The following is a 25,336-nucleotide window of genomic DNA, read 5'->3' on the forward strand; positions in this document are numbered from 1 at the left end:
AGTTGTATGAATCAGCAAGTGTTTACTTCAAATAATAATAACTCCAGTTTTATACCATACATATTTACAAAAATGCTTTGCTTTAGAAAAATAGAATCAATCACTGAATCCAGACCATCACAGGTGGAGAACTTCCTGGTGAAGCTCTGTTTTTTCCCACACTGGAAACACGCAGAGTAGCCCGTTTCTGCACGCACGTTACTGCACCACTGCTACGTGTGGCCGCCCAGCTGTCTGCAGGCTGTGCTGACCGATGCCTCCGTCTCCAGGAAGCAGAGGCAGACGTGATCCTTGCTGAGGAGGGCCATCGAGTCTCCGCTTAAATGCCAGCACAGAGAAAGCACTGCAAAGTCGCCTAGAGAGAGACAGGTGGCCAGAGGATTACAGCGGGAGAGGCCCAGATTCTGCGGGATGGGCACCCCCTTGTCCTGCAGGCCAGCACAGTGCCTGGAGTGACCCACATAGGCAGAGCCAGGGTGGAGCCCCAGAGCTGCCTCAAGTCAGGGAGAGGCTGCTTCTAGCCCATAAAGCTGAGGGCAGCAGGTCCCCTGTGTGCCAGCCTTGAGGTTTATGCAGACTCTGAGGGCTGGAGACAGCAGCTGGGCTTCAACAGCTCAGCCCGTGTGACGCCAGACTGCACAGAGCAAGCCTGCCACGTCCGTGGCCTCAGGGATGTGCTCACCTTCCCCAGGCACCTGCACCGACATGCAGCCCGCTGGGGACCACAGGTAGAGCCTGCTGCCTCCCGTGCAGATGGCCAGCCGCGGCTGCTGTGGGTCCCACTGAAACGTGCGCACTGGGGACAGCTGCTCGAGCACCGCGAACAGCCTCAGCTTCTGAATGTCCCAGACCCAGACGGCATTGGGGATGTTATCTGAGGAAGGAAGGACAGGGCACCGGTGTCATCCCTGCCTGACTCCTCTGTGTCACCCTGCCCCTCGGCCCTGCCCCTCTGCTCTGCTGTTGACACCACAGGAGGGGAGGGGAAGAACCGGTAGGGTGGGGCGGCTCCACCCTGCAGTCTGGGTTCAGTTGGGCCCTGCAGGGCTCCTGGCCAGGGCCAGGATGGCCATCACTAACAAAAGACGGGCTGCAGTGTGCCCAGCCCTGCTTTCTACTCAGCAGAGCAGAGCAAGTGAGCGAGGCGGAGGCCTCCTGGCTCACGTGTGGGCCTGCAGCTGCTGCAGGACAGCAGGCCCAGCAGCTCGACTACTGCAGAAACTTGGAAGGAGGTGCTGTGTCCAGTTGCTTCTACACCTGGGGCCACAGGACACAGTAAGGGGCGAGACAGCACCCGCGTCAGCACAACTGACCATTCCTTGTCGCCAGGAAGTAGCTGTCAGGACTAAATGCCAGCATTCCTATGCCGATTTTCGGGTTTGCTCTGTCGGTAACAGGTTTCAGGGTCTGTAGGGAGACTGGGACAGAGGCGATCTCATCTAGAACACCAACAGAAGAACATGCCATCATCACCCTTTCAGGAAGTACGTACGCGGCTGAGAGGCTGCTGTGCCTGCATCAGGCACCACGAACCCAGCTCCTCTGTTCAAAGGGGAGGAAAGTGCAGCCCGAGGGCAGGAAAAGCTGAGCAGAGCCTGGCAGCTGCAGCGAGGGGCCTGCCTGCAAGTGCCCCAGATAAGAGTGGCACCATCACCTGCCAGGCCCGACTCGGTGGGGGGTGGACCCCACGTGCTGGGGGTGACTGGAGAGGAGCATGGACAGGTCCCAGCTGCAATGTCAGCAGCTCCAACTCCTCGGCACTTTTCTGTCAGCTGCCAGCATCTGAGTTCACAATCCCTTCCACCCCAGCATCGTACCCTGAGACTTTCCGGCTGTGGGAAAACCATCATCACAGCAGAGGCAGGAGCTGTGGAAATCTGAGTTCACAATCCCTTCCACCCCAGCATCGCACCCTTAGACTTTCCGGCTGTGGGAAAACCATCACACAGCAGAGGCAGGAGCTGTGGAAATCTGAGTTCACAATCCCTTCCACCCCAGCATCGTACCCTGAGACTTTCCGGCTGTGGGAAAACCATCATCACAGCAGAGGCAGGAGCTGTGGAAATCTGAGTTCACAATCCCTTCCACCCCAGCATCGCACCCTTAGACTTTCCGGCTGTGGGAAAACCATCATCACAGCAGAGGCAGGAGCTGTGGAAATCTGAGTTCACAATCCCTTCCACCCCAGCATCGGTACCCTTAGACTTTCCGGCTGTGGGAAAACCATCATCACAGCAGAGGCAGGAGCTGTGGAAATCTGAGTTCACAATCCCTTCCACCCCAGCATCGCACCCTTAGACTTTCCGGCTGTGGGAAAACCATCATCACAGCAGAGGCAGGAGCTGTGGAAATCTGAGTTCACAATCCCTTCCACCCCAGCATCGCACCCTTAGACTTTCCGGCTGTGGGAAAACCATCATCACAGCAGAGGCAGGAGCTGTGGAAATCTGAGTTCACAATCCCTTCCACCCCAGCATCGCACCCTTAGACTTTCCGGCTGTGGGAAAACCATCATCACAGCAGAGGCAGGAGCTGTGGAAATCTGAGTTCACAATCCCTTCCACCCCAGCATCGCACCCTGAGACTTTCCGGCTGTGGGAAAACCATCATCACAGCAGAGGCAGGAGCTGTGGAAATCTGAGTTCACAATCCCTTCCACCCCAGCATCGTACCCTGAGACTTTCCGGCTGTGGGAAAACCATCATCACAGCAGAGGCAGGAGCTGTGGAAATCTGAGTTCACAATCCCTTCCACCCCAGCATCGCACCCTTAGACTTTCCGGCTGTGGGAAAACCATCATCACAGCAGAGGCAGGAGCTGTGGAAATCTGAGTTCACAATCCCTTCCACCCCAGCATCGGTACCCTTAGACTTTCCGGCTGTGGGAAAACCATCATCACAGCAGAGGCAGGAGCTGTGGAAATCTGAGTTCACAATCCCCTCCACCCCAGCATTGCACCCTTAGACTTTCCGGCTGTGGGAAAACCATCATCACAGCAGAGGCAGGAGCTGTGGAAATCTGAGTTCACAATCCCTTCCACCCCAGCATCGCACCCTTAGACTTTCCGGCTGTGGGAAAACCATCATCACAGCAGAGGCAGGAGCTGTGGAAATCTGAGTTCACAATCCCTTCCACCCCAGCATCGCACCCTTAGACTTTCCGGCTGTGGGAAAACCATCATCACAGCAGAGGCAGGAGCTGTGGAAATCTGAGTTCACAATCCCTTCCACCCCAGCATCGTACCCTTAGACTTTCCGGCTGTGGGAAAACCATCATCACAGCAGAGGCAGGAGCTGTGGAAATCTGAGTTCACAATCCCTTCCACCCCAGCATCGTACCCTTAGACTTTCCGGCTGTGGGAAAACCATCATCACAGCAGAGGCAGGAGCTGTGGAAATCTGAGTTCACAATCCCTTCCACCCCAGCATCGCACCCTTAGACTTTCCGGCTTTGGGAAAACCATCATCACAGCAGAGGCAGGAGCTGTGGAAATCTGAGTTCACAATCCCTTCCACCCCAGCATCGCACCCTTAGACTTTCCGGCTGTGGGAAAACCATCATCACAGCAGAGGCAGGAGCTGTGGAAATCTGAGTTCACAATCCCTTCCACCCCAGCATCGTACCCTTAGACTTTCCGGCTGTGGGAAAACCATCATCACAGCAGAGGCAGGAGCTGTGGAAATCTGAGTTCACAATCCCTTCCACCCCAGCATCGCACCCTTAGACTTTCCGGCTGTGGGAAAACCATCATCACAGCAGAGGCAGGAGCTGTGGAAATCTGAGTTCACAATCCCTTCCACCCCAGCATCGCACCCTTAGACTTTCCGGCTGTGGGAAAACCATCATCACAGCAGAGGCAGGAGCTGTGGAAATCTGAGTTCACAATCCCTTCCACCCCAGCATCGCACCCTTAGACTTTCCGGCTGTGGGAAAACCATCATCACAGCAGAGGCAGGAGCTGTGGAAATCTGAGTTCACAATCCCTTCCACCCCAGCATCGCACCCTGAGACTTTCCGGCTGTGGGAAAACCATCATCACAGCAGAGGCAGGAGCTGTGGAAATCTGAGTTCACAATCCCTTCCACCCCAGCATCGCACCCTTAGACTTTCCGGCTGTGGGAAAACCATCATCACAGCAGAGGCAGGAGCTGTGGAAATCTGAGTTCACAATCCCTTCCACCCCAGCATCGCACCCTTAGACTTTCCGGCTGTGGGAAAACCATCATCACAGCAGAGGCAGGAGCTGTGGAAATCTGAGTTCACAATCCCTTCCACCCCAGCATCGCACCCTTAGACTTTCCGGCTGTGGGAAAACCATCATCACAGCAGAGGCAGGAGCTGTGGAAATCTGAGTTCACAATCCCTTCCACCCCCCTTACTTTACCCTTAGACTTTCCGGCTGTGGGAAAACCATCATCACAGCAGAGGCAGGAGCTGTGGAAATCTGAGTTCACAATCCCTTCCACCTCAGCATCGCACCCTTAGACTTTCCGGCTGTGGGAAAACCATCATCACAGCAGAGGCAGGAGCTGTGGAAATCTGAGTTCACAATCCCTTCCACCTCAGCATCGTACCCTTAGACTTTCCGGCTGTGGGAAAACCATCATCACAGCAGAGGCAGGAGCTGTGGAAATCTGAGTTCACAATCCCTTCCACCCCAGCATCGTACCCTTAGACTTTCCGGCTGTGGGAAAACCATCATCACAGCAGAGGCAGGAGCTGTGGAAATCTGAGTTCACAATCCCTTCCACCTCAGCATCGCACCCTTAGACTTTCCGGCTGTGGGAAAACCATCATCACAGCAGAGGCAGGAGCTGTGGAAATCTGAGTTCACAATCCCTTCCACCTCAGCATCGTACCCTTAGACTTTCCGGCTGTGGGAAAACCATCATCACAGCAGAGGCAGGAGCTGTGGAAATCTGAGTTCACAATCCCTTCCACCCCAGCATCAGTACCCTTAGACTTTCCGGCTGTGGGAAAACCATCATCACAGCAGAGGCAGGAGCTGTGGAAATCTGAGTTCACAATCCCTTCCACCCCAGCATCAGTACCCTTAGACTTTCCGGCTGTGGGAAAACCATCATCACAGCAGAGGCAGGAGCTGTGGAAATCTGAGTTCACAATCCCTTCCACCTCAGCATCAGTACCCTTAGACTTTCCGGCTGTGGGAAAACCATCATCACAGCAGAGGCAGGAGCTGTGGAAATCTGAGTTCACAATCCCTTCCACCCCAGCATCGGTACCCTTAGACTTTCCGGCTGTGGGAAAACCATCATCACAGCAGAGGCAGGAGCTGTGGAAATCTGAGTTCACAATCCCTTCCACCTCAGCATCGCACCCTTAGACTTTCCGGCTGTGGGAAAACCATCATCACAGCAGAGGCAGGAGCTGTGGAAATCTGAGTTCACAATCCCTTCCACCCCAGCATCGGTACCCTTAGACTTTCTGGCTGTGGGAAAACCATCATCACTCCCTTCCACCCCAGCATCGGTACCCTTAGACTTTCTGGCTGTGGGAAAACCATCATCACAGCAGAGGCAGGAGCTGTGGAAATCTGAGTTCACAATCCCTTCCACCCCAGCATCGGTACCCTTAGACTTTCTGGCTGTGGGAAAACCATCATCACAGCAGAGGCAGGAGCTGTGGAAATCTGAGTTCACAATCCCTTCCACCCCAGCATCAGTACCCTTAGACTTTCTGGCTGTGGGAAAACCATCATCACAGCAGAGGCAGGAGCTGTGGAAATCTGAGTTCACAATCCCTTCCACCCCAGCATCAGTACCCTTAGACTTTCCGGCTGTGGGAAAACCATCATCACAGCAGAGGCAGGAGCTGTGGAACAAGGACGCCCCTGGGCTCCTGGGGAGCGCCTCCTGTGTGCCAGGCTGCACCTGTCCTAACCCGTCCTGAGCACACACCGAGCCCCGGGGTGGGTCCATCAGCCCTCGGGGCACCGTTTCCTCTACCTGCAACCTTCAGATGCCCTCGTGCCCCTGTGGGGTGAGTGCTTTTTCTGTGCCCATTTCAGTGATGCGGAAACAGACACATAGGAAATGCCCAGAGTCAAGAGGCTGCATCAGAATCGGGCCTCAAGCTGGAGACAGCGCTCGGGAGCACCGCCGGCCTCCAGACGCGCTCTGAGCACCACCCACGGAAAAGTGTTTCTTTGGAAAACATCCCCCTCGGAGCTCCCGCTGTCAGATCCTGGTCTCCAGGGCTCATATTCAGTAACAGAAGCCGCGCATTCATGGCCCACTACACAATTCAGACCTCAGTCAACCTCCAGCCAACAGGCTGAGGGGCACGCTGGCCGGAAGCACGGAAAGGAAAAAAATTTTTTTGAAACATAAGGAACATCCGAAGTTTATCTGGACAATGAGGAAACTTGCATTAAAAAGGAAAACAAATGTCATCACAAGTGCTACTTACATTTACTCTCTGAGCTCGGGAGAGGGCCAGCCCCGGCCCCCGGGGGCGGGAAGGAGAGGCAGCCCAGCCCCAGCTGCGGGCTCTTCTCGGCCTCCTTATACACCACCTGAAAGACACAAGGTGGCCACGCCCAGCTCAGGACAGGGACCCGGAAGATGAGGATAGATGTGGCAAATGCTTGTGACGGCACATGGTCAACAGGCGTGCACCTGCCATGACACCTGGTCCTGCTGCCACTGGGAGAAAGAGACGGAAACACGAATCCCGCAGTCCCGAGAGCTGAGATCACCCAGCCACCCTCGCTCATGTCCTGCTGGGGAGCCCACCCTTATGAGACACAGGCAGCAAATGTGTGCCCTGTGATTATAGACGGGAGGCCACTGCAGCCACCATCATCCAGCAAGGGAACGGGCTTGGCCTTCTCCCCGTGATAAGGGGATACACAGAACACTTGCGCCAAGACAGCGGAGGCCCCAGGAGCGGCAGACACAGACCTGAGGTGGGGGCATCTGTGCCCCAGAGCCTGCCAAGCAAAGGACAGCGGCCCAGGCTCAGTGGAAGGCGGGCAGCCCCCGCGCCCCTGAAGAGCCCCAGGTAAGGGAGTCACCTGGCCTGGTTCGTGCCTTTAAAGCTTGGCGCGCTCTGCTGCTGTGTGGCGAAGGGATTTGGAGAATGCCAGAATCGCAGGCAAACCTTCAGGACCTGTGTGGCCAGCTCTGCTCTGGCTCATCTGTCCAGATGCCCTGGCCTCCAGCCACACAAACCACTGGCCACATCAGGAGGCCCCTCTGCCTAAACACCCTTTCTGCCCAGACACCGTGCGGCTCCTCAGCTCCTCCTCCTGGTCTGCACTTAAACACCCTCTGGGATGCGTCCCCGGCAGTGGCCCTTTCTGCCCAGACACTGCGCGGCTCCTCAGCTCCTCCTCCTGGTCTGCACTTAAACACCCTCTGGGATGCATCCCCATCTGTGGTTGATCTGGAATGCCCAGCCCCAGCCACTCACTGGCCTCTTCATCGAATCCAAGCCGCCTTTCACTCAGCTCTGCCGGTTGCAGGTCAACACCAGGAGGGCAGCATTTGTCTCTGGCCCCCGACTGTCTTCCAGGGCAGTGCCCACCGCATACAGAGGTGCGGCAAGTGCCCACTGCACACATGGATGAGTGGCCCACTCCTCGGGGCCCTTGCACTTCCTATTCCCTTGGCCTGGAACGCTCCCTCCCCGAACCCCTGAACATTGGTTCAGCATCTGTGCCTGATCCCTCGCTGGTGGCCACTCCCTGCCACCCCATGGAGACACCCAGCTCTCCAGCCCCTTCCCTGTCTCTCCAGCCGCACTCTGCAGGTGCAGGTGTCTGTCTGTTCTCCTCTGGCTGCGGCCCAGAGCACAGTGCCTGGCACGACAGCAGATGCTCAGTGTTTGGGGGCAGGAGACCCCGACCACTCTGTACAGCACAGGGATCTGCATCCAGACAGACCACGAAGGAGACACCCGGGCTGCGGTGGCAGTGGCAGAGGACAGGCCAGGGCAAGGCCCACTTCAGACCCTCTGGACAGCGTGGAGGAGGACGAACAAAGGCCGGGGCAGGGCCAGACATGTGAAATGTCACAGTAGCAAGTTTACGGTGATGGAAGTGCCCGGTTTAAATAATAAACCACAATCAAGAAAGCAAAAGCTAAGGAGCGGTTTCCCACCGCCCTCCCCAGCAGCCTGCTCCGGCAGAAACACGTGTTCCAGACTTACTATCTTGGGATTATTAATGGTTGCAGGATGCCCAAACTCCGTGATCATTTTCCAAGTCACGTGATTAAGGATGCGCACCTGAGGAAAGAAGCCATGCACAGGTAAGGCAGGGCCCGGCCGGCTGGGCAGTCGGACTTCCTGAGTGCCCTGCACTGGTTCCCACCTTTCCATCGTAGCTCCCAACCGCCAGGAACTGACTGCTGGGGCTCCAGGCCACAGACTTGATGCCCAGGGACCACTCGTAAGCGCTGTACGCGGACAACAACCGGCCGTCCAGGGAGTACAGCAGAATCTTGTACTGCAGACGAGACACTTCCGTTAACGATGAATACGTCCCATTCGCTGGGAACACGCCACAGAGGTGGGTGCTGCAGAGCGACACTGGTGCAGACAGCACAAAGCTGGCAGGACTGTCCGCATGGCCGCGGAAAAGCTGGAACTGCCAGCTAGAACTGAGACAGTCACTGGAGAGGCAGTGAGAGCATGAGAAAAAGGGGAAATTGGGAGGTCAACCTAATGGCTCGCTGATAAAAGTTCAACTCGGCCGGGCACCGTGGCTCAGGCCTGTAATCCCAGCACTTCGGGAGGCTGAAGCTGGCAGATCACTTGAACACAGAAGTTCAAGAGCAGTCTGGGCAACATGGTGAAACCCCATCTCTACAAAGAATACAAAAATTAGCCGGGCATGGTGGTGCACGCTTGTGGTCCCAGCTACTGGGGAGGCTGAGGTGGGAGGATCACTTGAGCCCAGGTCAAGGCTGCAGTGGGCTGTGATCACACCACTGCACTCCAGCCTGGGTGACAGAGCAAAACCCTGTCTTTTAAAACAAAGCTCAACTCGTTATCTGAAATAAGATAAAGCTAACTATATTGCAGCAGTCAGAAAGCATGAAATTCTGGGAAAAGCTCTCAAAAGCAAACACGTCACCTGGCCATCTTCATACCTCCAAGCAGGAGTCCCACACTGCCAGCACACAGCCGTTTGGGGCCCACTCGATCCCTGTGAGATCCTGGGTGTCCGTATCAAAATGCTTCCAAAGGAAGTGGGGGCAACATTAAATTTGGAAAATATTTTTGTAAATAAATAATTGCATTTATAACTTATGTTCTTAATGCACTTAATTTTCTTATATAGAAATGGACAAAATCTCAACAGCTCTATCTTGGAAATGCAGGAAATCCCTGTGGAGCTGCTGCTAGGGCTGCACCCCCCACAGGTGCCAGCATCAGTGCCTGGCCAGCCCACGAGGGCGGCTTGGTCTCCCCGCACCTGCACTCATGTGCACTCTCCCCGCTCACCTTTCCTTGCCTGGCCAGGCTCACTCCTTTAGACCCAGCTCAGACAAGTCCCTTCCAGAGCACTGCCTGGGTCCTGGGTTCTGTGCTCTGACAGCATTCCAGAGGTTGCTGTACCTTAACGATGGATTGTGCTGGAATCGTGTTCACATGTCTGCTGTGGGGGCACCTGGGCACCTGGCAGAGCGCCCTGCCTAACGCAGGCCCTCAGCCAAGGTGAACTTCCATGTCCTCCCCACTCCCGACGTGGCACACACATGCGCAAACACCATCACACAGGACAAGGAAAAGGGCTCAAATGTGACGGCATCTTCACTTTAAAAAACCCGGGCATGTGTCCTTTTCACCAAGTCTCCTGAACACACAACCGGGTGCCGCTGGCAGCGATTCACAGTGCACCTGCCCTTTGTTAATACAACATCACCTTGCTCCATATCCTACTAAAGATCCCCTGGAATCTGGAAAAGGATCTACTTCACTCAGTCCCTCCACAGTCAACCAGGACAACTTCATTCCAGTCTGGGGGACGCCTTACCCGCAGGAGCTGCCAATCACTGCAGACGAAGATGCTCACGTAATCTTTGCAGTCGCGCCGTTCTGCCAGCGCCATGTAGCGGCCGTCCCTCGTGAAGGTGATTCCTGCGGGAAGGGAAAATGCATTGAAATCAAGCGGCCACAAAATCAAGCAAGAGAAACCACAGTAGTAATTCAGAAGGAAGGAGGAGGAAGAGAAAGCAGAAGTGAAAAGAAGGGAAATGGCACAATGCCGAGCACTGCTCCTCAGACAGGCGAGAACATTCTAGCGCAGAGGAGAAACCCCGAGGCACTGTGGCTTCACCCCTCACAACACAGTGCGTGCTGGGGGAGGGTTGTACACACACAGGAACTGGTTTGCAAGGCTCTGTGAAAAATACCAAGTGATGTGACCTCTGATTAATCACAAATGTGACTGAGAAACACAAGGCCTTCGAATTCCCCCATGGCTAAGCTGCGGGACACCCAGGGGTACCTCCAGCTAGGCAAAAGGTGGCTGTTTCCTGCCATGTTTATTTTACCTTTGAATTTAATTATTTGGAAGAAGTAAACTAAAGATGAAAATGTGTGGCCAGGCGTGGTGGCTCACGCCTATAATCCCAGCACTTTGGGAGGCTGAAGCAGGTGGATCACTTGAACCCAGGACTTTGAAAGGAGCCTGGACAACTTGGCGAAACCCCGTCTCTACAAAATATCAGCCGGGTGTGGTGGTGTGTGCCTGTAGTCCCAGCTACTCAGGAGGCTGAGGTGAGAGGATCACTTAAGCCCAGGAGGTCAAGGCGGCACTGAGCTGTGATTGCGTCACTGCACTCCACCCTGGGTGACAGAGCAAGACCCTGTCTCAAAAAAACAATCATAAGACGAAAATGTGGAAGAAACTAGTTGAAAATGTTAGAATCTATTTGCCAGTTCTGTATTAGCTTTAAAAGCCCAGGCCAGAATTCATCATTCATGAGTGAAAAGAATACCTCAAATGACAAAACCGTGGTGTCCACTCAAGAAATGTGTGTGTCTCATCTGGAGGGGTGCTAATATGGTGTCCACTCAAGAAATGTGTGTCTCATCTGGAGGGACGCTAATATTCCAACTATAAAAACGAAAAACAAGAGTGTGATTGCATTTTATTCAAATGCAATTTCCAAACCGCTGGCAGCAACAGAGAAGAATGAAAGCATCATTTCAACCATGTAGCGTTTCATCCCGTGAAAGACACTGCGTGTTGTTCAGGACTCAGGAGTGGCGCCTCCCACTAGCTCTGCACTGTCCAGTTAGACGTGCTGGTGGTGGGCCACCCTGAGCCGGCCCCCTTTCTTCCAGATGGCTCACAGACTTCCACAAGGAAGGGACACTGGTCACATATCCCTCCGGGATGCCCAGAGATGACGGCAAGACCTCCTGCCTTCGCAGAGATCATATTTAGTCCACAGAAGAGAGAAAGCTCAGAACTGAATGTCTGAGGTGGGCCTCTCGACAGGCATCGGCTGGAAGGGGTCTGAACGCCCAGCTCTGCCACCAAGGTCAAGGAGACTGGCATCAACGCCACTGTTCTTCCACGTCTTAAGCCACATTCTCTTGAGTCACTGTGGTCATGTTTTAAAAGGGGACTCTTGCCTTTCTGAGACACGCATGGAAATATTTACAGATGAAGCATGAGGAGACCTAAGACCTACTTCAAAAGAGCCCAAGGGGTGGGTGGATATAGGGAGAAGCAGACGGGCTATGCGTTGATATGCTGTCGGTGGGGTGGGTATAGAGACAAACAGATGGGCTATGCGTTGATATGCTGTCGGGGGGGTGGGTAGAGACAAACAGACGGGCTATGCGTTGATATGCTGTCGGCGGGGTGGATATAGAGACAAACAGACGGGCTATGCGTTGATACGCTGTCGGCGGGGTGGGTAGAGAGACAAACAGACGGGCTATGCGTTGATACGCTGTCGGCGGGGTGGGTAGAGAGACAAACAGACGGGCTATGCGTTGATACGCTGTCGGCGGGGTGGGTAGAGGGACAAACAGACGGGCTATGCGTTGATACGCTGTCGGCGGGGGGGGTAGAGGGACAAACAGACGGGCTATGCGTTGATACGCTGTCGGCGGGGTGGGTAGAGGGAAAAAGACGGGCTATGCGTTGATACGCTGTCGGCGGGGTGGGTATAGGGACAAACAGACGGGCTATGCGTTGATACGCTGTCGGTGGGGTGGGTATAGGGACAAACAGACGGGCTATGCGTTGATATGCTGTCGGGGGGGTGGGTAGAGAAAACAGATGGGCTATGCGTTGATATGCTGTCGGTGGGGTGGGTAGAGAGACAAACAGACGGGCTATGCGTTGATATGCTGTCGGCGGGGTGGGTAGAGAGACAAACAGACGGGCTATGCGTTGATACGCTGTCGGCGGGGTGGGTAGAGAGACAAACAGACGGGCTATGCGTTGATACGCTGTCGGTGGGGTGGGTATAGGGACAAACAGACGGGCTATGCGTTGATATGCTGTCGGTGGGGTGGGTAGAGACAAAATTGAGTGACAGATGGGCTATGCGTTGATATGCATGTCGTCGGTGGGGTTAGAGAGAAACAGACGGGCTATGCGTTGATATGCTCTCGGCGGGGTGGGTAGAAAGACAGACGGGCTATGTGTTGATATGCTGTCGGCGGGGTGGGTAGAGAGACAAACAGACGGGCTATGCGTTGATACGCTGTCGGCGGGGTGGGTAGAGAGACAAACAGACGGGCTATGCGTTGATATGCTGTTGAAGCTAATTCTGCCTACTTGAAACTTCCCATGACAAAAAGTCAAACAGCTGCAAAGAAATGGCTTTTGCGTAGCTCCGATCGACTCACCCTGCAGACAAGCTTTTGGGTATTTGATGTAAGATACGGATTTTGTGCACAAGGACCAGACGGTTATCCGCAGCTGTTGGGGGAAAAGGGAAAGAGAAAGGAAACACTTCCTTAGCATCATTAGAGACTGTCTCAATCCTCAACCCGCCCAAGCATCCCCAAGTACAGGCCTGACTGCTGGAGTGGATCTGTCAGGACCTGGGGGATTCCTACCCTCCTACCGGAATATTCAAATGCATATTTTACTGTGGTTAAGGTAAATTTAGTGCTCTTGGTTTTCTGTTGTTGTTGTTTTATACCAATATTGAGTGACACAAAGTTAAATCGAAGTGCATTTTCATTAGCTTTTTCAAAGTGACCACAGGTTGCAGGTTAAAATAACCCTGAGTTACTTAGAGAAAAATCTTATCTAGAAACTACCACGTTAGGTCTCCTTTATGGGAAGACAGAGGATGTGGAAATTGGATGCTGCCGCTCCGGGACTCACCAGGGGGCTGTGAGCCTGCATCTGCAGCCCTGAGGCAGGAGCAGTCACTCAACACCCAAGAAGGTGGCCGCCCACCTCCTGCACGTGCTCGCTGGCCCGGCTGCATCTGCAGAGGGTTCTAGAACATGCACTGCTGGACTGTCCACCTTTCCACCCCTTTCCCTGACTCAGGGAGCTGAGAGCCGACTAGACTGGCACGGTGAGGCCAAAAGATGATTTCCTAACCAGGCCAATGAGGCCGTGCCCGCTGGGGGAGAGGCACCGCAGTAGGTGGTCCGGCCCTCCCCGTGGCAGCGCCGCGGGACTTACAGGGCTACCGCGTCCCTCCACCTACATTTCCCACTGAGACGCTGTGGAGCCCACCAGGGAATCATCATGCTTCCCACATACCCGGCCCACTGATGAATCTGGTAGTTAACTGAAATGTGGCCCAGGTGTGGAGACACAAGGTGTGGGGACACAAGGTGCAGGGACACAGGGCTGCGCAGCTCCGTGCGGGGTGGGGTGCTGACCGCCAGCTCCGTGTGCAGGGACACAGGGCTGCGCGGCTCCGTGCGGGGTGGGGTGCTGACCGCCAGCTCCGTGTGCGGGGGGCGGGACACGGCTGCGCGGCTCCATGTGGGGTGGGGTGCTGACCGCCAGCTCCGTGTGCAGGAACACAGGGCTGCGCGGCTCCGTGCGGGGTGCGGTGCTGACTGCCAGGTCCGTGTGTGTCAGGCAGGGGCCCTCGGTGAGGATGAGGCCCGGGGTGGGGACCGCCTCCAGCAGTAACTGGAGCCACACGCAGCGTGTAGCATCGCGTGTCCACAATGTCACTCCTCCAAACGCTGCCAGGTTTTCAGTATAGGATATTAACAAATGAATTAATTTAAATGTCTACGCATCATCTCTTCTTACAAGAGAAAAGAAAATCCGATGTCTGTAACTGTGTCTCCAAACAACATACACGGCGTTCAGGAGAAAAGTCCTGAACACACAGGTAGTGGATCCACAAGCTCCAGGGGTCACCGTGGCAGCACGGCAGGGCTCCAGTGCTGATGCTGAACCCGAAACACACTGGCCCTTCTGGGGACCGGCGCCTCGGAACTCCAGCTGGACGGAGCACTTGCTCCTCTAACAGCTCCACAAGCTGAGGCCAAGGAGGGTGCTGGGGCCTAAGCGAGGAAGCGTGCTACTTCCCACCAGCGTGTCTGAGGCTGAAACCCTGCCCAAGCCGCTCAGCATCAGCAGGGCAGGGTGGAGCGCCCGAGCCTCTGGACATCAGGAGCGTCCTTGTGCCACCCAGGGCAGAGACCCACAAGGCGGGGTGGAGCGCCCGAGCCTCTGGGCATCAGGAGCGTCCTTGTGCCATCCAGGGCAGAGACCCGCCTCCAGAGCCCACTGCAGAGTCACAGGAGAAAAGCACATCTCCCACCCATAGCCCTGCATCCCCGTGGGGTGCGCCTGGCCGAGGCTGCCCACTCAGGCACATCTTAGGAAACGCACGGAGCACTTTAAGCCTCATTTTTACCTTCATCTCCCACAAAAACCAACAAAAAACCTTTCAAAGATAACTGTTTGCAACTTTAAAAAGCCCAGTAAGAAAAAAAGGTGGTTAAATATACACCTTCATCAGCGCTGTTACCTTCCCCTGAGCACTGGAGAAGCCAGCAGAGACTCATGGGATGGGCTCCACAGCGCCCAGCAGCAGGAAGAGAGAACCAGGGATCCACACCACGACCCAGTGCACTCAGGAGGGAAGGAATGGGCTGCTGATCCACGCTACGACCCAGTGTGCTGAAGATGGAGGGAACGGGCCACGGATCCACACCACAACTCAGCATGCTCGGGGTGAGAGGAACAGGCCACGGATCCAGGCCACAACTTAGCATGCTCAGGGTGAGAGGAACGGGCCACGGATCCACGCCACAACTCAGCATGCTCGGGGTGAGAGGAACGGGCCACGGATCCAGGCCACAACTCAGCATGCTCGGGGTGAGAGGAACGGGCCACGGATCCAGGCCACGACCCAGCACACTCAAGATGGGAGGAATGGGCCACGGATCCAGGCCATGACCCAGCACACTCGAGATGGGAGGAACAGGCCACTGATCCATGCCACAACCCAGCACTCTCAAGATGGAGGAACGTGCCACCGATCCACGCCACGACCCAGCACACTGAAAACCAGCCAGGCGCCAGGGGAAAGGAAGCAGACGCACAGGTCCACGCACCACGGCTCTGTGCAGATGGGATTCCAAGGAGGTAGTGCTGCTCGCCCCGCAGCAGGTACCCACTGCCGGGCACAGGTGGGAGACAGACTGAGCACAAGGGGCACCAGCAGCCCCGCACCATGGAGTGAACAGCCTCGGTCCTGATCATGGTGGCAACAATGTGCAAAGTGACTCACTCAACTATCCTCTTAAAGTGGGTGAATTTTATTGCTTATAAATTGTTTTAATTGCCTTTATTCAGATATAAGAAAAAGTTTTCAGTCTGGATGTATTTTTAAAGCTAAATATAGGCTATTTACAACACACTCAAGTTTAAGGATGTAGAAATGTAGAAGGTAATAGGATAGAAAAAGACATTTCATGAAAATCCTAACCAAGAGAAAGGTGGCACTGCCGCATTCGTACCGGAAAAATCAGACTCTGAAACAAAAAGAACCATGAGACAGAAAGAGGAATACTTTACAACAAAAGGCTTGGGCCACCGTGAAAGCATGAAAACTGCTTCACTAGGAAATCTGTTTACAAACAGTTAAAAGTTTGTATGCAGCTAACAACAAAGTCTCAAAAATACATTTAAAAATCTGGCAGAGTTGGGTGTACTGTTGTGCACCTGTAATCCCAGCTATACAGGAGGCTGGGAAGGAAGGATTGCTTGAGTTTAGGAGTTCAAGACCAGCCTGGGAAACAAAGGGAGACCCCAACTCTACAAAAAAAAAAAATTTTTTTAAACCTGACAGACTACAAGAGCAATGAAGAGAAATCAGTCCTAGCAGATATTCAAACATACTACAGAACCTCAATAATGTAGACAGTGTGGCGTTGGCACATATATGGACCGACAGTGGACCGGAATGGAAAACCAGAAATGATCCTGCAGGTATAACGGAATTGAGTTCCTGCTATAGCTGGTGAAGATAGTCTTCTAAATAAATGCTGCTGGGAGCCAGGCGCGGTGGCTCACCCCTGTAATCCCAGCACCTTGGGAGGCCAAGGTGGGCAGATCAACTGAGGTCGAGAGTTTGAGACCAGCCTGACCAACATGAGAAACCCCATCTCTACTAAAAATATAAAATTAGCCGGGCGTGGTGGCGCACACCTGTAATCCCAGCTACTTGGGAGGCTGAGACAGGAAAATTGCTTGAACCTGGGAGGCGGAGGTTGCAGTGAGCCTGGATCGCACCACTGAACTCCAGCCTGGGGTACAAGAATGAAACTCTGTCTCAAAAAAAAAAAATGCTGCTGGGAAAAGGTAGAAATGGATTCACTTTGTGCCCCACCATAAACTCCATGTGAACCTGCTTCATTTAAATGGAGCATGTGTGTGTGTGTGTGAGCGCATGTGTGAGTGCATGTGAGTGTGTGAGCACACGTGTGAGAGTTAGCATGTGTGAGCGTGCATGTGAGCGCATGTGTGAGTGCGTGTGTGTGAGCGCACGTGTGAGAGTAAGCGCGTGAGGGTGTGTGTGAGTGCATGTGTGATCATGAGCACGTGTGAGCGTGTCAGCACACGTGTGAGTGAGCGTGTGTGAGCGTGAGTGAGCACCTGTGAGCGCATGTGTGAGCACGTGTGTGTGAGCGCATGAGCACGTGTGTGAGCGCATGTGTGAGAGTGAGCGTGTGTGTGAACGCATGTGTGAGCGCGTGTGAGCACACGTGAGTAAGCGCATGTGTGAACGCGTGTGTGAGCGCGTGAGCATGTGTGTGAGCATGTGTGTAATGAAACAAGATAGGAAAGCACTCAACCTCACCAATAATTAGGGAAATGCAAACTAAATCCAAACTGCAGTATCATTTAGTTGCCTGGATGGAATCATTGTAATCCTGCCACAAAAGCCTTGGCAAATGAAACCTCTCCATCTGCTACGGCCAAGCAAGGCTCTCCTAGAGAGGCTCTCTGCATATGTGCCCAGGAGACGTGGACAATACATTCACAGCCACACAGTCCGTGGAGACACACACGTCTAGCAGGGAAGGACTGAATGGCGTTCCTCACAAGGAAGGGAAGGCCCAGCGATGCCTGTCAACACGGAGGAGTCTAAAAACAGTGACGTGAACAAGCAACAGCAGAGACTGCAAAGTACGAGCCCCTATAAATCAACTTTACACTGCACACCAAGCAATGTGGTGTTTAGACACATCTATATAGTGAGACTCAAGAACAGTGAGGATGTGACTCACGCAAGATGCAGGACAAAGGTGCCCTCGGGTGGGGAGGGCATTGCTACGAGGGAGAGCAGGGCTCTGAAAGCATGGCGGTGTTCCACTGCAGGCCTAGGGGTGAGCTGCTTTTGATGACTCACTGAACCTTGTCTAAAGGGCGCAAGCTTGCCTTTTCACGTTAAAGTGCAAGAGGCAGGGACATCTCTCATGCTCCACGACACCCTCATGTGGGGTGGTGCCTTCGGAAGGGGACCCAGTGGCCCCGTTAAGCCCCGGACAGGGGCGGTGCCTTCGGAAGGGTACCCAGTGGCCCCGCTAAGCCCCGGACAGGGGGCGGTGCCTTCGGAAGGGGACCCAGTGGCCCCCGCTAAACCCCAGAGATGGGGTCGTGCCTGCAGAAGGGGACCCAGAGGCCCCGCTAAGGCCTGGACATGGGGTGGTGCCTTCAGAAGGGGACCCAGTGGCCCCGCTAAGCCCCAGAGAACGGGCCTGGTCCTCGCTCTTGTGAATGAGACTGATGGATGGTGGCTGCAGGCTCCCTTCCTGGCCAGCAGACACGTCTGGAATTCCGGTTTTGTTTCCTCACTTGCAGTCATTTAAGTTTGCATGCAAAGTTGGAGACACATTTTGATATCTTGGTCAAGATGCCCCGTGCCATGAGGTTACCAGTCCTCGTCCACCACCTGGTCTTAACGTTTCCTCTAAGGCCACCAGCAATGTGGTCATGACCTTAGTCTTAGGTGGAACAATGTCATCTAAACGTACTCTATGAAAAATCAGTAGCAAAGGTGTTTTCAATATTGGTGTGTGTGACATGGGAGGCTCAACAAAACCAGGTTTTCATACATCTTTTAAGGTTTCTAAACTCCATAGATGGTAGTTTTCCTTCTGGGCCATTTAATAAGAGAATACAGCAAGGCTGACCCCATGCCGTGAGCCTTCTGGAGGACAGATTTGGGCCCAAAGCATTACAGGCCTGAAGACTGTTAGACTCAGCTGCATGAAAAGCTCAAATTATCCTCTCTGAAAAACTCGGGCTGAAGGTGTCTTCCAATGTCAATACATAGTGCGGAGACGTAGGTGGGCCTTTGGTTCCTGTCTTATTCTCTGACAGCCCATAATAGCAGACATCAGATTTAGAATGTTTTTTAAAATTTAAACTGAAAAAGATGTAAACCCATCCAGCCATCTGAAGCAGTTGATTCAGCAACCCCTCATGGCCAGATAAAACTTTATCCCAGCCGATGCCAGCTTGAAAAAAGTCGAATGAAACCCTACAGGGCGTCTGCAGCCTCACGCTGGGAGAAGTCCTCCCAAGTGCCATCAGCTACGTGGTGTGCACAGTGCATTGGGACGGCGGGTTTCCTCGCGGTGTGCGCGGCGCAGCGGGACGGAGGGTTGCCGAGGTGCAGCCAGCAGCCCAGACGGCTACGAGCACTCAGTGGACTTGGGCCGAAACACCGGGATCTAACCCCATCAGAAAAGCACATTATTAAAGAGATTCGTGCATTTTTCTGTATCTTAAAAAGACACTGCGGGCACCAAAGACCTGGTATCTAAACACTTGACATATGCCTAATTTTAACTTAAAATGCAGTTTCCTATCCCAGATCCCTCTGATTTACTCTCGGATGTCAACATTCCCCTCCGCATGGAGGCTGGTGTGCGGTACCTACAGCAGGTGAATCAGCAGCTGCCGACGCCCGGAGCCACCCCCAAGACCCGGCTCCTGAAGGAAAAGTACGAGCCGGCTTATATCACAGGGCATTTTCTATCGCTGAATAGGGACTGCCAAAATCCTAAAAAGTCTAAATTAAGATTTTAAAAATTTTTTCTTTAAAACTGGACAAAAGATCAGACAATAATACTTAATGGCTTATAATGTTCTGACCTAAAATATACACACCACTATATACGCTCCCGGCCCCCCTCCACCCCCCTAATCTATCAGCCACTCAGGAGCCACCTCGGTCATCAGACCCAGGGCAGCAGACAGTGTCTGTGTTCATGACACCCTTATCTGACTCAGTAACAGCCTAAAGCATGGGCAGTGGTGCTGGCCATCTGGATATGCCAAAGAAAAGCCGCAAAGTGCTTCCTTTAAATGAGAAGCTGAAAGTTCTTGACGCGACAAGGAAAGAAAAAAACAATCCTATGCTGAGGTTGTTGCTAAGATCTTCAGTAAGACCAAATCTTCCATCCATGCAATTATAAACAGTATATTGTCATCCTTGTTCTATATGATTATTGCTGCTAATCTCTAACTGTATCTAATTTATAAATTAAATATACCACAGGTATGCTGTAGAGGAAAAAACATAGGAAATACAGGGTTTGGTATGATCTGAATCCCCTGGTGGTCTTAGAATGCATCCCCTGGGGATGAGCAGAGACTAGCACACTCCAAACATCCCCTCGCACACTCCCCGGCTGTTTTGGGAGCAGAGGACAGGATCACACGGCCAGTGAGGTGCCTTGAGGCTGACACTTACATGGAATTCCGTGGTGTTGAGAATGTGGCGCCCGTCCGGGCTCCAGCACGAGGCCACCAGCCCGGCCGAGCCCTCGTCTATTTTGCAGTGCCATTCGGGCTGCTCTAAAGACCAGACCTGGATTGAGAGAAGAAAGAAACACACAAGTGCGAACTCATCAGCACCTGACAGCGAGGCCTCGCCGACAGACAGCTGGCTTAAAACCAACGGAGACCCAATCGCACAGGGTGTCTTACAACCTTTCATGATGAAGGGCTGGTACTGGGTTCCACTGTAAAAGTAAGCCACGCTTCTTGGTGATTTCATTTCGTTGTCGTTTTAAAATAGTTTATTCACATTGTCATTCCTAAGACCTCATTTAGTTAAGCTCTGGACACATAAGAAAACATGACTTCTTAGGACTTCCTGAAACACACCATGTCCGAGTGGCTAGACTGCTGTCTGTCAACACCTCCTGCTTCTCAACTATATTGCTTAGAAATTAAGACTACGTTAGTTTCCTTAGTTTAAGTGTTCTTGAACTTCAGAGAACATTATAATTTTTTTTTTTTTTTTGAGACGGAGTCTCGCTCTGTCGTCCAGGCTGGAGTGCAGTGGCTGGATCTCAGCTCACTGCAAGCTCCGCCTCCCGGGTTTACGCCATTCTCCTGCCTCAGCCTCCCGAGTAACTGGGACTACAGACACCCGCCACCTTGCCTGGCTAGTTTTTTGTATTTTTTAGTAGAGACGGGGTTTCACCGTGTTAGCCAGGATGGTCTCGATCTCCTGACCTCGTGATCTGCCCGTCTCGGCCTCCCAAAGTGCTGCAAACTTGCTTTGAGCTGCACTGACTTTTTTTTCCAAACTAGAAAGGCACAGGAAAAAACCCGCCTTCCAAGTGGCACACAGAAGGTGTCCACATTCTAGGCGACGCAGCAGCACACACCTGCACCAGCCCTCGCTTGTACATGGCGCACAAGATGAAGAGTGAGTCGGCTGACCACTCGATGTGCTGGATCTGGTCTAGGCACGTGTACAGCTGAAGGATCTGAAGGGTGTTCACATCCCGGACCACTAACCGGTACTGGACACAGGAAGCCTAAAAAATACGAGAAAGCAGGCACCTGACATTCTCCACTCCAAAAGAGGGGGGCCTTCGGAACGCTACTGCCCCGGCCTTCAGTGACTGTGGCCTTGTCTCCTGCCAGAGGTTTCACATCTAGATCATCAGTGACATCCCCAGCCCCTAAAGATCAGTTCCTACAAGGGTAATGTTGAAATATACAAACCAGGATTTGTTTGTTTTTTTTTTTTGAGACGGAGTCTCACTCTGTCGCCCAGGCTGGAGTGCAGTGGCGCGATCTCCCCTCACTGCAAGCTCCGCCACCGCCCGGGTTCACGCTATTCTCCTGCCTCAGCCTCCCGAGCATCTGGGACTACAGGCGCCCGCCACCACGCCCGGCTAATTTTTTTTTTGTATTTTTAGTAGAGACGGGGTTTCACCATGTTTGCCAGGATGGTCTCGATCTCCTGACCTCGTGATCCGCCCGCCTCGGCCTCCCAAAGTGCTGGGATTATAGGTGTGAGCCACCACGTCTGACCAAAAGTATGTTTTAACTTGCCACTTAAAGCTAAGACATTTTTAAGTCCCTTCTTAACTGTATGTCAAAAACTAAACTTACATGGGAAGTAGCATTGAGAAAAAGCTCTTCTGTGAACTAATAACCAAAACCCTCTCTTAGTTTTATAAACACTTTTAGACAATTTCCTCAAATTTATAAAGGATAAGAATCAAGGCTTCCCAGTTCACAAGGAAAATGGCAAGGAACACCTCAATCCTCTTATGCAGTGCCGAACTCAGAACCAAAACAACGGAAGGTCGAAAGACAGGCTTTCACTTCTGCACAAGTAAAGACACCTCATATAATGCTCCTTTATCTCTGTTAACCTATTCCTAATACAAAACAGGAAATGTTCAAGTGTTAGCACTATTTTCTTTTTTTGTTGTTGTTGTTTTTTTTTTGTTTTTTTTTTTTTTTTTTTTTTTTGAGACGGAGTCTTGCTCTGTCGCCCAAGCTGGAGTCAGTGGCGCGATCCTGGCTCACTGCAAGCTCCGCCTCCTGGGTTCACGCCATTCTCCTGCCCCAGCCTCCCGAGTAGCTGGGACTACAGGCGCCCGCCACCTCGCCCGGCTCATTTTTTGTATTTTTAGTAGAGACAGGGTTTCACCGTGGTCTCGATCTCCTGACCTTGTGATTTGCCCGCCTCGGCCTCCCAAGGTGCTGGGATTACAGGCGTGAGCCACCGCGCCCGGCCTAGCACTATTTTCTTAAAGATAGTTTCTTCATGTCCATATTTGTTGATTATGTCCCTATCTAAGCAAACAATTTCAAGTATAAATAACACCTGAGTACTCACCTGCTGATTGTATATTATACTACAGTCTAAAGATCAAAAACTGATTTTTAAATGTTAACTGCTTCGTTAGTTTTACTTATCAAGGTCAAACTAGTTTGTGTTTTATGAACTGATACCAAAAGAGAAAGCCACATTAGTTTTCCATCGGAAAGATGAGAGACGGGCGGGTGATTGCAGATTGGAACAAGCAGCTATCGCAGCCCTTACTTTCTCACACTGTAGCTTTGAAAACTGTGATCAGTTACAGTGAATTCCTTATGACATGGAATATTTTTACCAACACCTTCAGGAACCATATAAACTCTACTGCAAGACACTAAAACGAGAAGCATGGACCTGCTCTCCCCAGTCCTCAGGACTTTCAAGAAGATGCCAGTAACAGATCATTACCAAGTGTTTCAGGGTATTTTGACAAGCGTAGGAGCCAGAAAAAACACCCAAGTTAGGCAAGCAAATGTACTCTTTCTCCTTATAATTCACTGAAATTTTCACAAATGGTAAAAACAAAAAACAAACCTCTAATTTAATTGGGGAGGGGGCACGTTGAAAAATATACCAAGGCTGAGGTGCCATTTAAACTGATGAGGTTTTCTGTTTGGTAGCTGATGATATTTTATGTGATTTGGAATAAAACCTCCATGAAGAGGTAAAAACGTAATTTGAGAGTTAAACTCTCAAAGGCTAGACAGAGCACAGGACTGTCAGGGGAGGCAAAACCTGAAAAAGCATCCTGACGCATCAGTCAGTTAGCAGAGGTGGTGGATAAAGAAAATGAATCCCACTTTTTAGGAGGCATGTTTTTTCTTAGTGGCTTTCCAATGCCAATTATCCCCCTTCTGAGGACATGTGTACTCGGCATCTGGGTTATCCCCCTCTTCTGAGGATATACACTACTAGGCATCCAGGTACATACACTGTATGTTTTGAAGCTTAAAAGTTATAGCTCTGTGATTTAAGCACCTTTCTGCCACCCATGGAACAAAGACCTCAAATCCCAGCCATGAGGACAACTGTTTCCCTACCTGGGGATAGGATACTAGCATTTAAATCATTTATTCGGCATGTGGTAGAGGAGAATTAGAGGAGAAGTAGAGATGACAAAGTAGCCACACCACTTACCAGTTTACAGGCAACAGAATGATCAATTTGCCTTTTGTGACAAAATAACAACAAAGAGCCGACATGTCCTATACCCTCACCTGTGTGCAGTCGGCACTGCAGATAACCACCTTTCCAAGGGCACCTCCCCAGACCTCCCACCTGCCTAGGGTATCTTCCTGGGTCCCGCACCTGTCTGGGGCACTTGCTCAGGCCCTGCGCCTGCCCCGGGTACCTGCCCGGGCCCTGCACCTGTCCGGGCACCGCACCTGCAGGATCCCCGAGCTGCCTCCACCCCTGGGCCACGCGGCCGCCCCCGGCCCTGCCCGCCGGGGACGCTGGCACCGAGGATGTCCTGCCCGCGGCCCAGGTCCCCGCCGCTCACCAGGTACTTGCCGTCCGGGGAGAACTTGCAGAGCAAGCTGGAGAGCTTGAACACCTCGGAGAAGTTCATGGCCGCCGCCTGCCGCGGGCGCCACCCTGCGCCCGAAAACCCGCGGGACCCCTGGACGCGCTGGAGTCCGCAACCGCCTCCTCCGGCCTCCGAGGCCGGAAGTCAGAAAGTGGAAGTGAGCTGCAGCCTATCAGCGCCGCAGGGGGCCGCGCAGCATTGTGGGGCTTGTAGTTCTTGTACCGCAGGGCTGTAAGGGAAACGCCCACGTTTCTTCCGACACGGGCTTTCTGACCAGAGAACCTTACCTCAAGGCCGGGAGGCCTTGGGGTCCTCTCCAACTAGGGCTGCGGATAAAAATGTAGAAAGCATAGTAAAATTTGAATTTCAGATTAACAGCAAATCGCTTTCTAGTTATAGGTATGTTCCTAAATATTGCACGGAACATGCTAATACGGAAAAATTACTCGCTAATCTGAAATTCAAATTTAATTGGGCGACCTGTGTGTCTGCGTGTGTATACACATGCATATATATTTATATTTATATGTAAATGTATGTTTACATGTAAATATATGTTTGCATACAAATATATCTTTAATACGTAATACGGTGTCTGTCGCACATATATTATATCGTGTATGTAATGTATAAGTATTTATTTCGTTTGCTTGGGGTTTTGTTTGCTTTTGCTGAGTCCGGCCCCGCAACCTGCCTCCTGGCCCTTGCCTCACGCTCCAGTGCCACTGAGATCAAGGAGAGAACGAATTTGCCGCTGACTGGGCGAAGTGAGCGCGTGGATCGCGGGCACCGCCAGTGCCTCACCCGCGCGCATCTGGGCTGGCACCGGGCGAAGAATTGTGCGGGTCCGGGACCTGGGGGCCCAGCTGCAGCCGCCCCAGGCACCGGAGAGCGAGCTCCTGCGCGGGCGAGCGGTCCGCAGGTCTCGCAGGCTCAAGGCCGTGCCTCGTCCTCTCCCCTACTCCGGACCCCGGTCCTCTTCCCTAGACAGCGGCCCCCTCCACCCCTGGCTCCGGCAGGCCGCTAGTAGTCCGCGCCAGGCCCCGCCGGCGCCTCTAGGGCCCCCCAGACGCACAGACCCTGTCATCCCCGCCTGGCCCTGGGTTCTGGGAGCTGAGAGCCGGCCAGGGTCTTGCTCGCACCTCCGGGCGCCCAGCCTCGGGTCTGTTTCCCGCGGACGCCCCAGCCTCCCCGGGGGAATGGATGGTGGTGCGCGCGCGTCCTACTCTGGCGG

The 25,336-nt window shown here is 53.0% G+C and overlaps 1 protein-coding gene across 2 annotated transcripts; it reads right to left on the reverse strand.

Annotated features, from left to right (window-relative positions):
- WRAP73 (WD repeat containing, antisense to TP73) lies at window positions 1-24,248 on the reverse strand. Of its 2 annotated transcripts, XM_050803963.1 has the most exons (12): window positions 24,076-24,248; window positions 21,121-21,273; window positions 20,196-20,312; window positions 12,844-12,916; window positions 10,004-10,107; window positions 9,117-9,203; window positions 8,336-8,470; window positions 8,173-8,250; window positions 6,430-6,535; window positions 1,314-1,439; window positions 683-874; window positions 1-355 (listed from the first exon to the last, which is right to left on the reverse strand). In XM_050803963.1, exons 1-12 carry the CDS (start codon window positions 24,142-24,144, stop codon window positions 213-215), a joined length of 1,383 nt encoding a protein of 460 aa, XP_050659920.1. In that variant the 5' UTR covers window positions 24,145-24,248; the 3' UTR covers window positions 1-212. The 2 variants fall into 2 exon arrangements, with proteins under 2 accessions (XP_050659920.1, XP_050659992.1); XM_050804035.1 differs by lacking the exon at window positions 21,121-21,273 and having other exon boundaries at window positions 24,076-24,242.
- Between the last annotated feature and the right edge of the window lie 1,088 nt (window positions 24,249-25,336).

The sequence above is a fragment of the Macaca thibetana genome, chromosome 1 (genome assembly GCF_024542745.1).
Source record: "Macaca thibetana thibetana isolate TM-01 chromosome 1, ASM2454274v1, whole genome shotgun sequence".
Lineage (NCBI taxonomy): Eukaryota > Metazoa > Chordata > Mammalia > Primates > Cercopithecidae > Macaca > Macaca thibetana.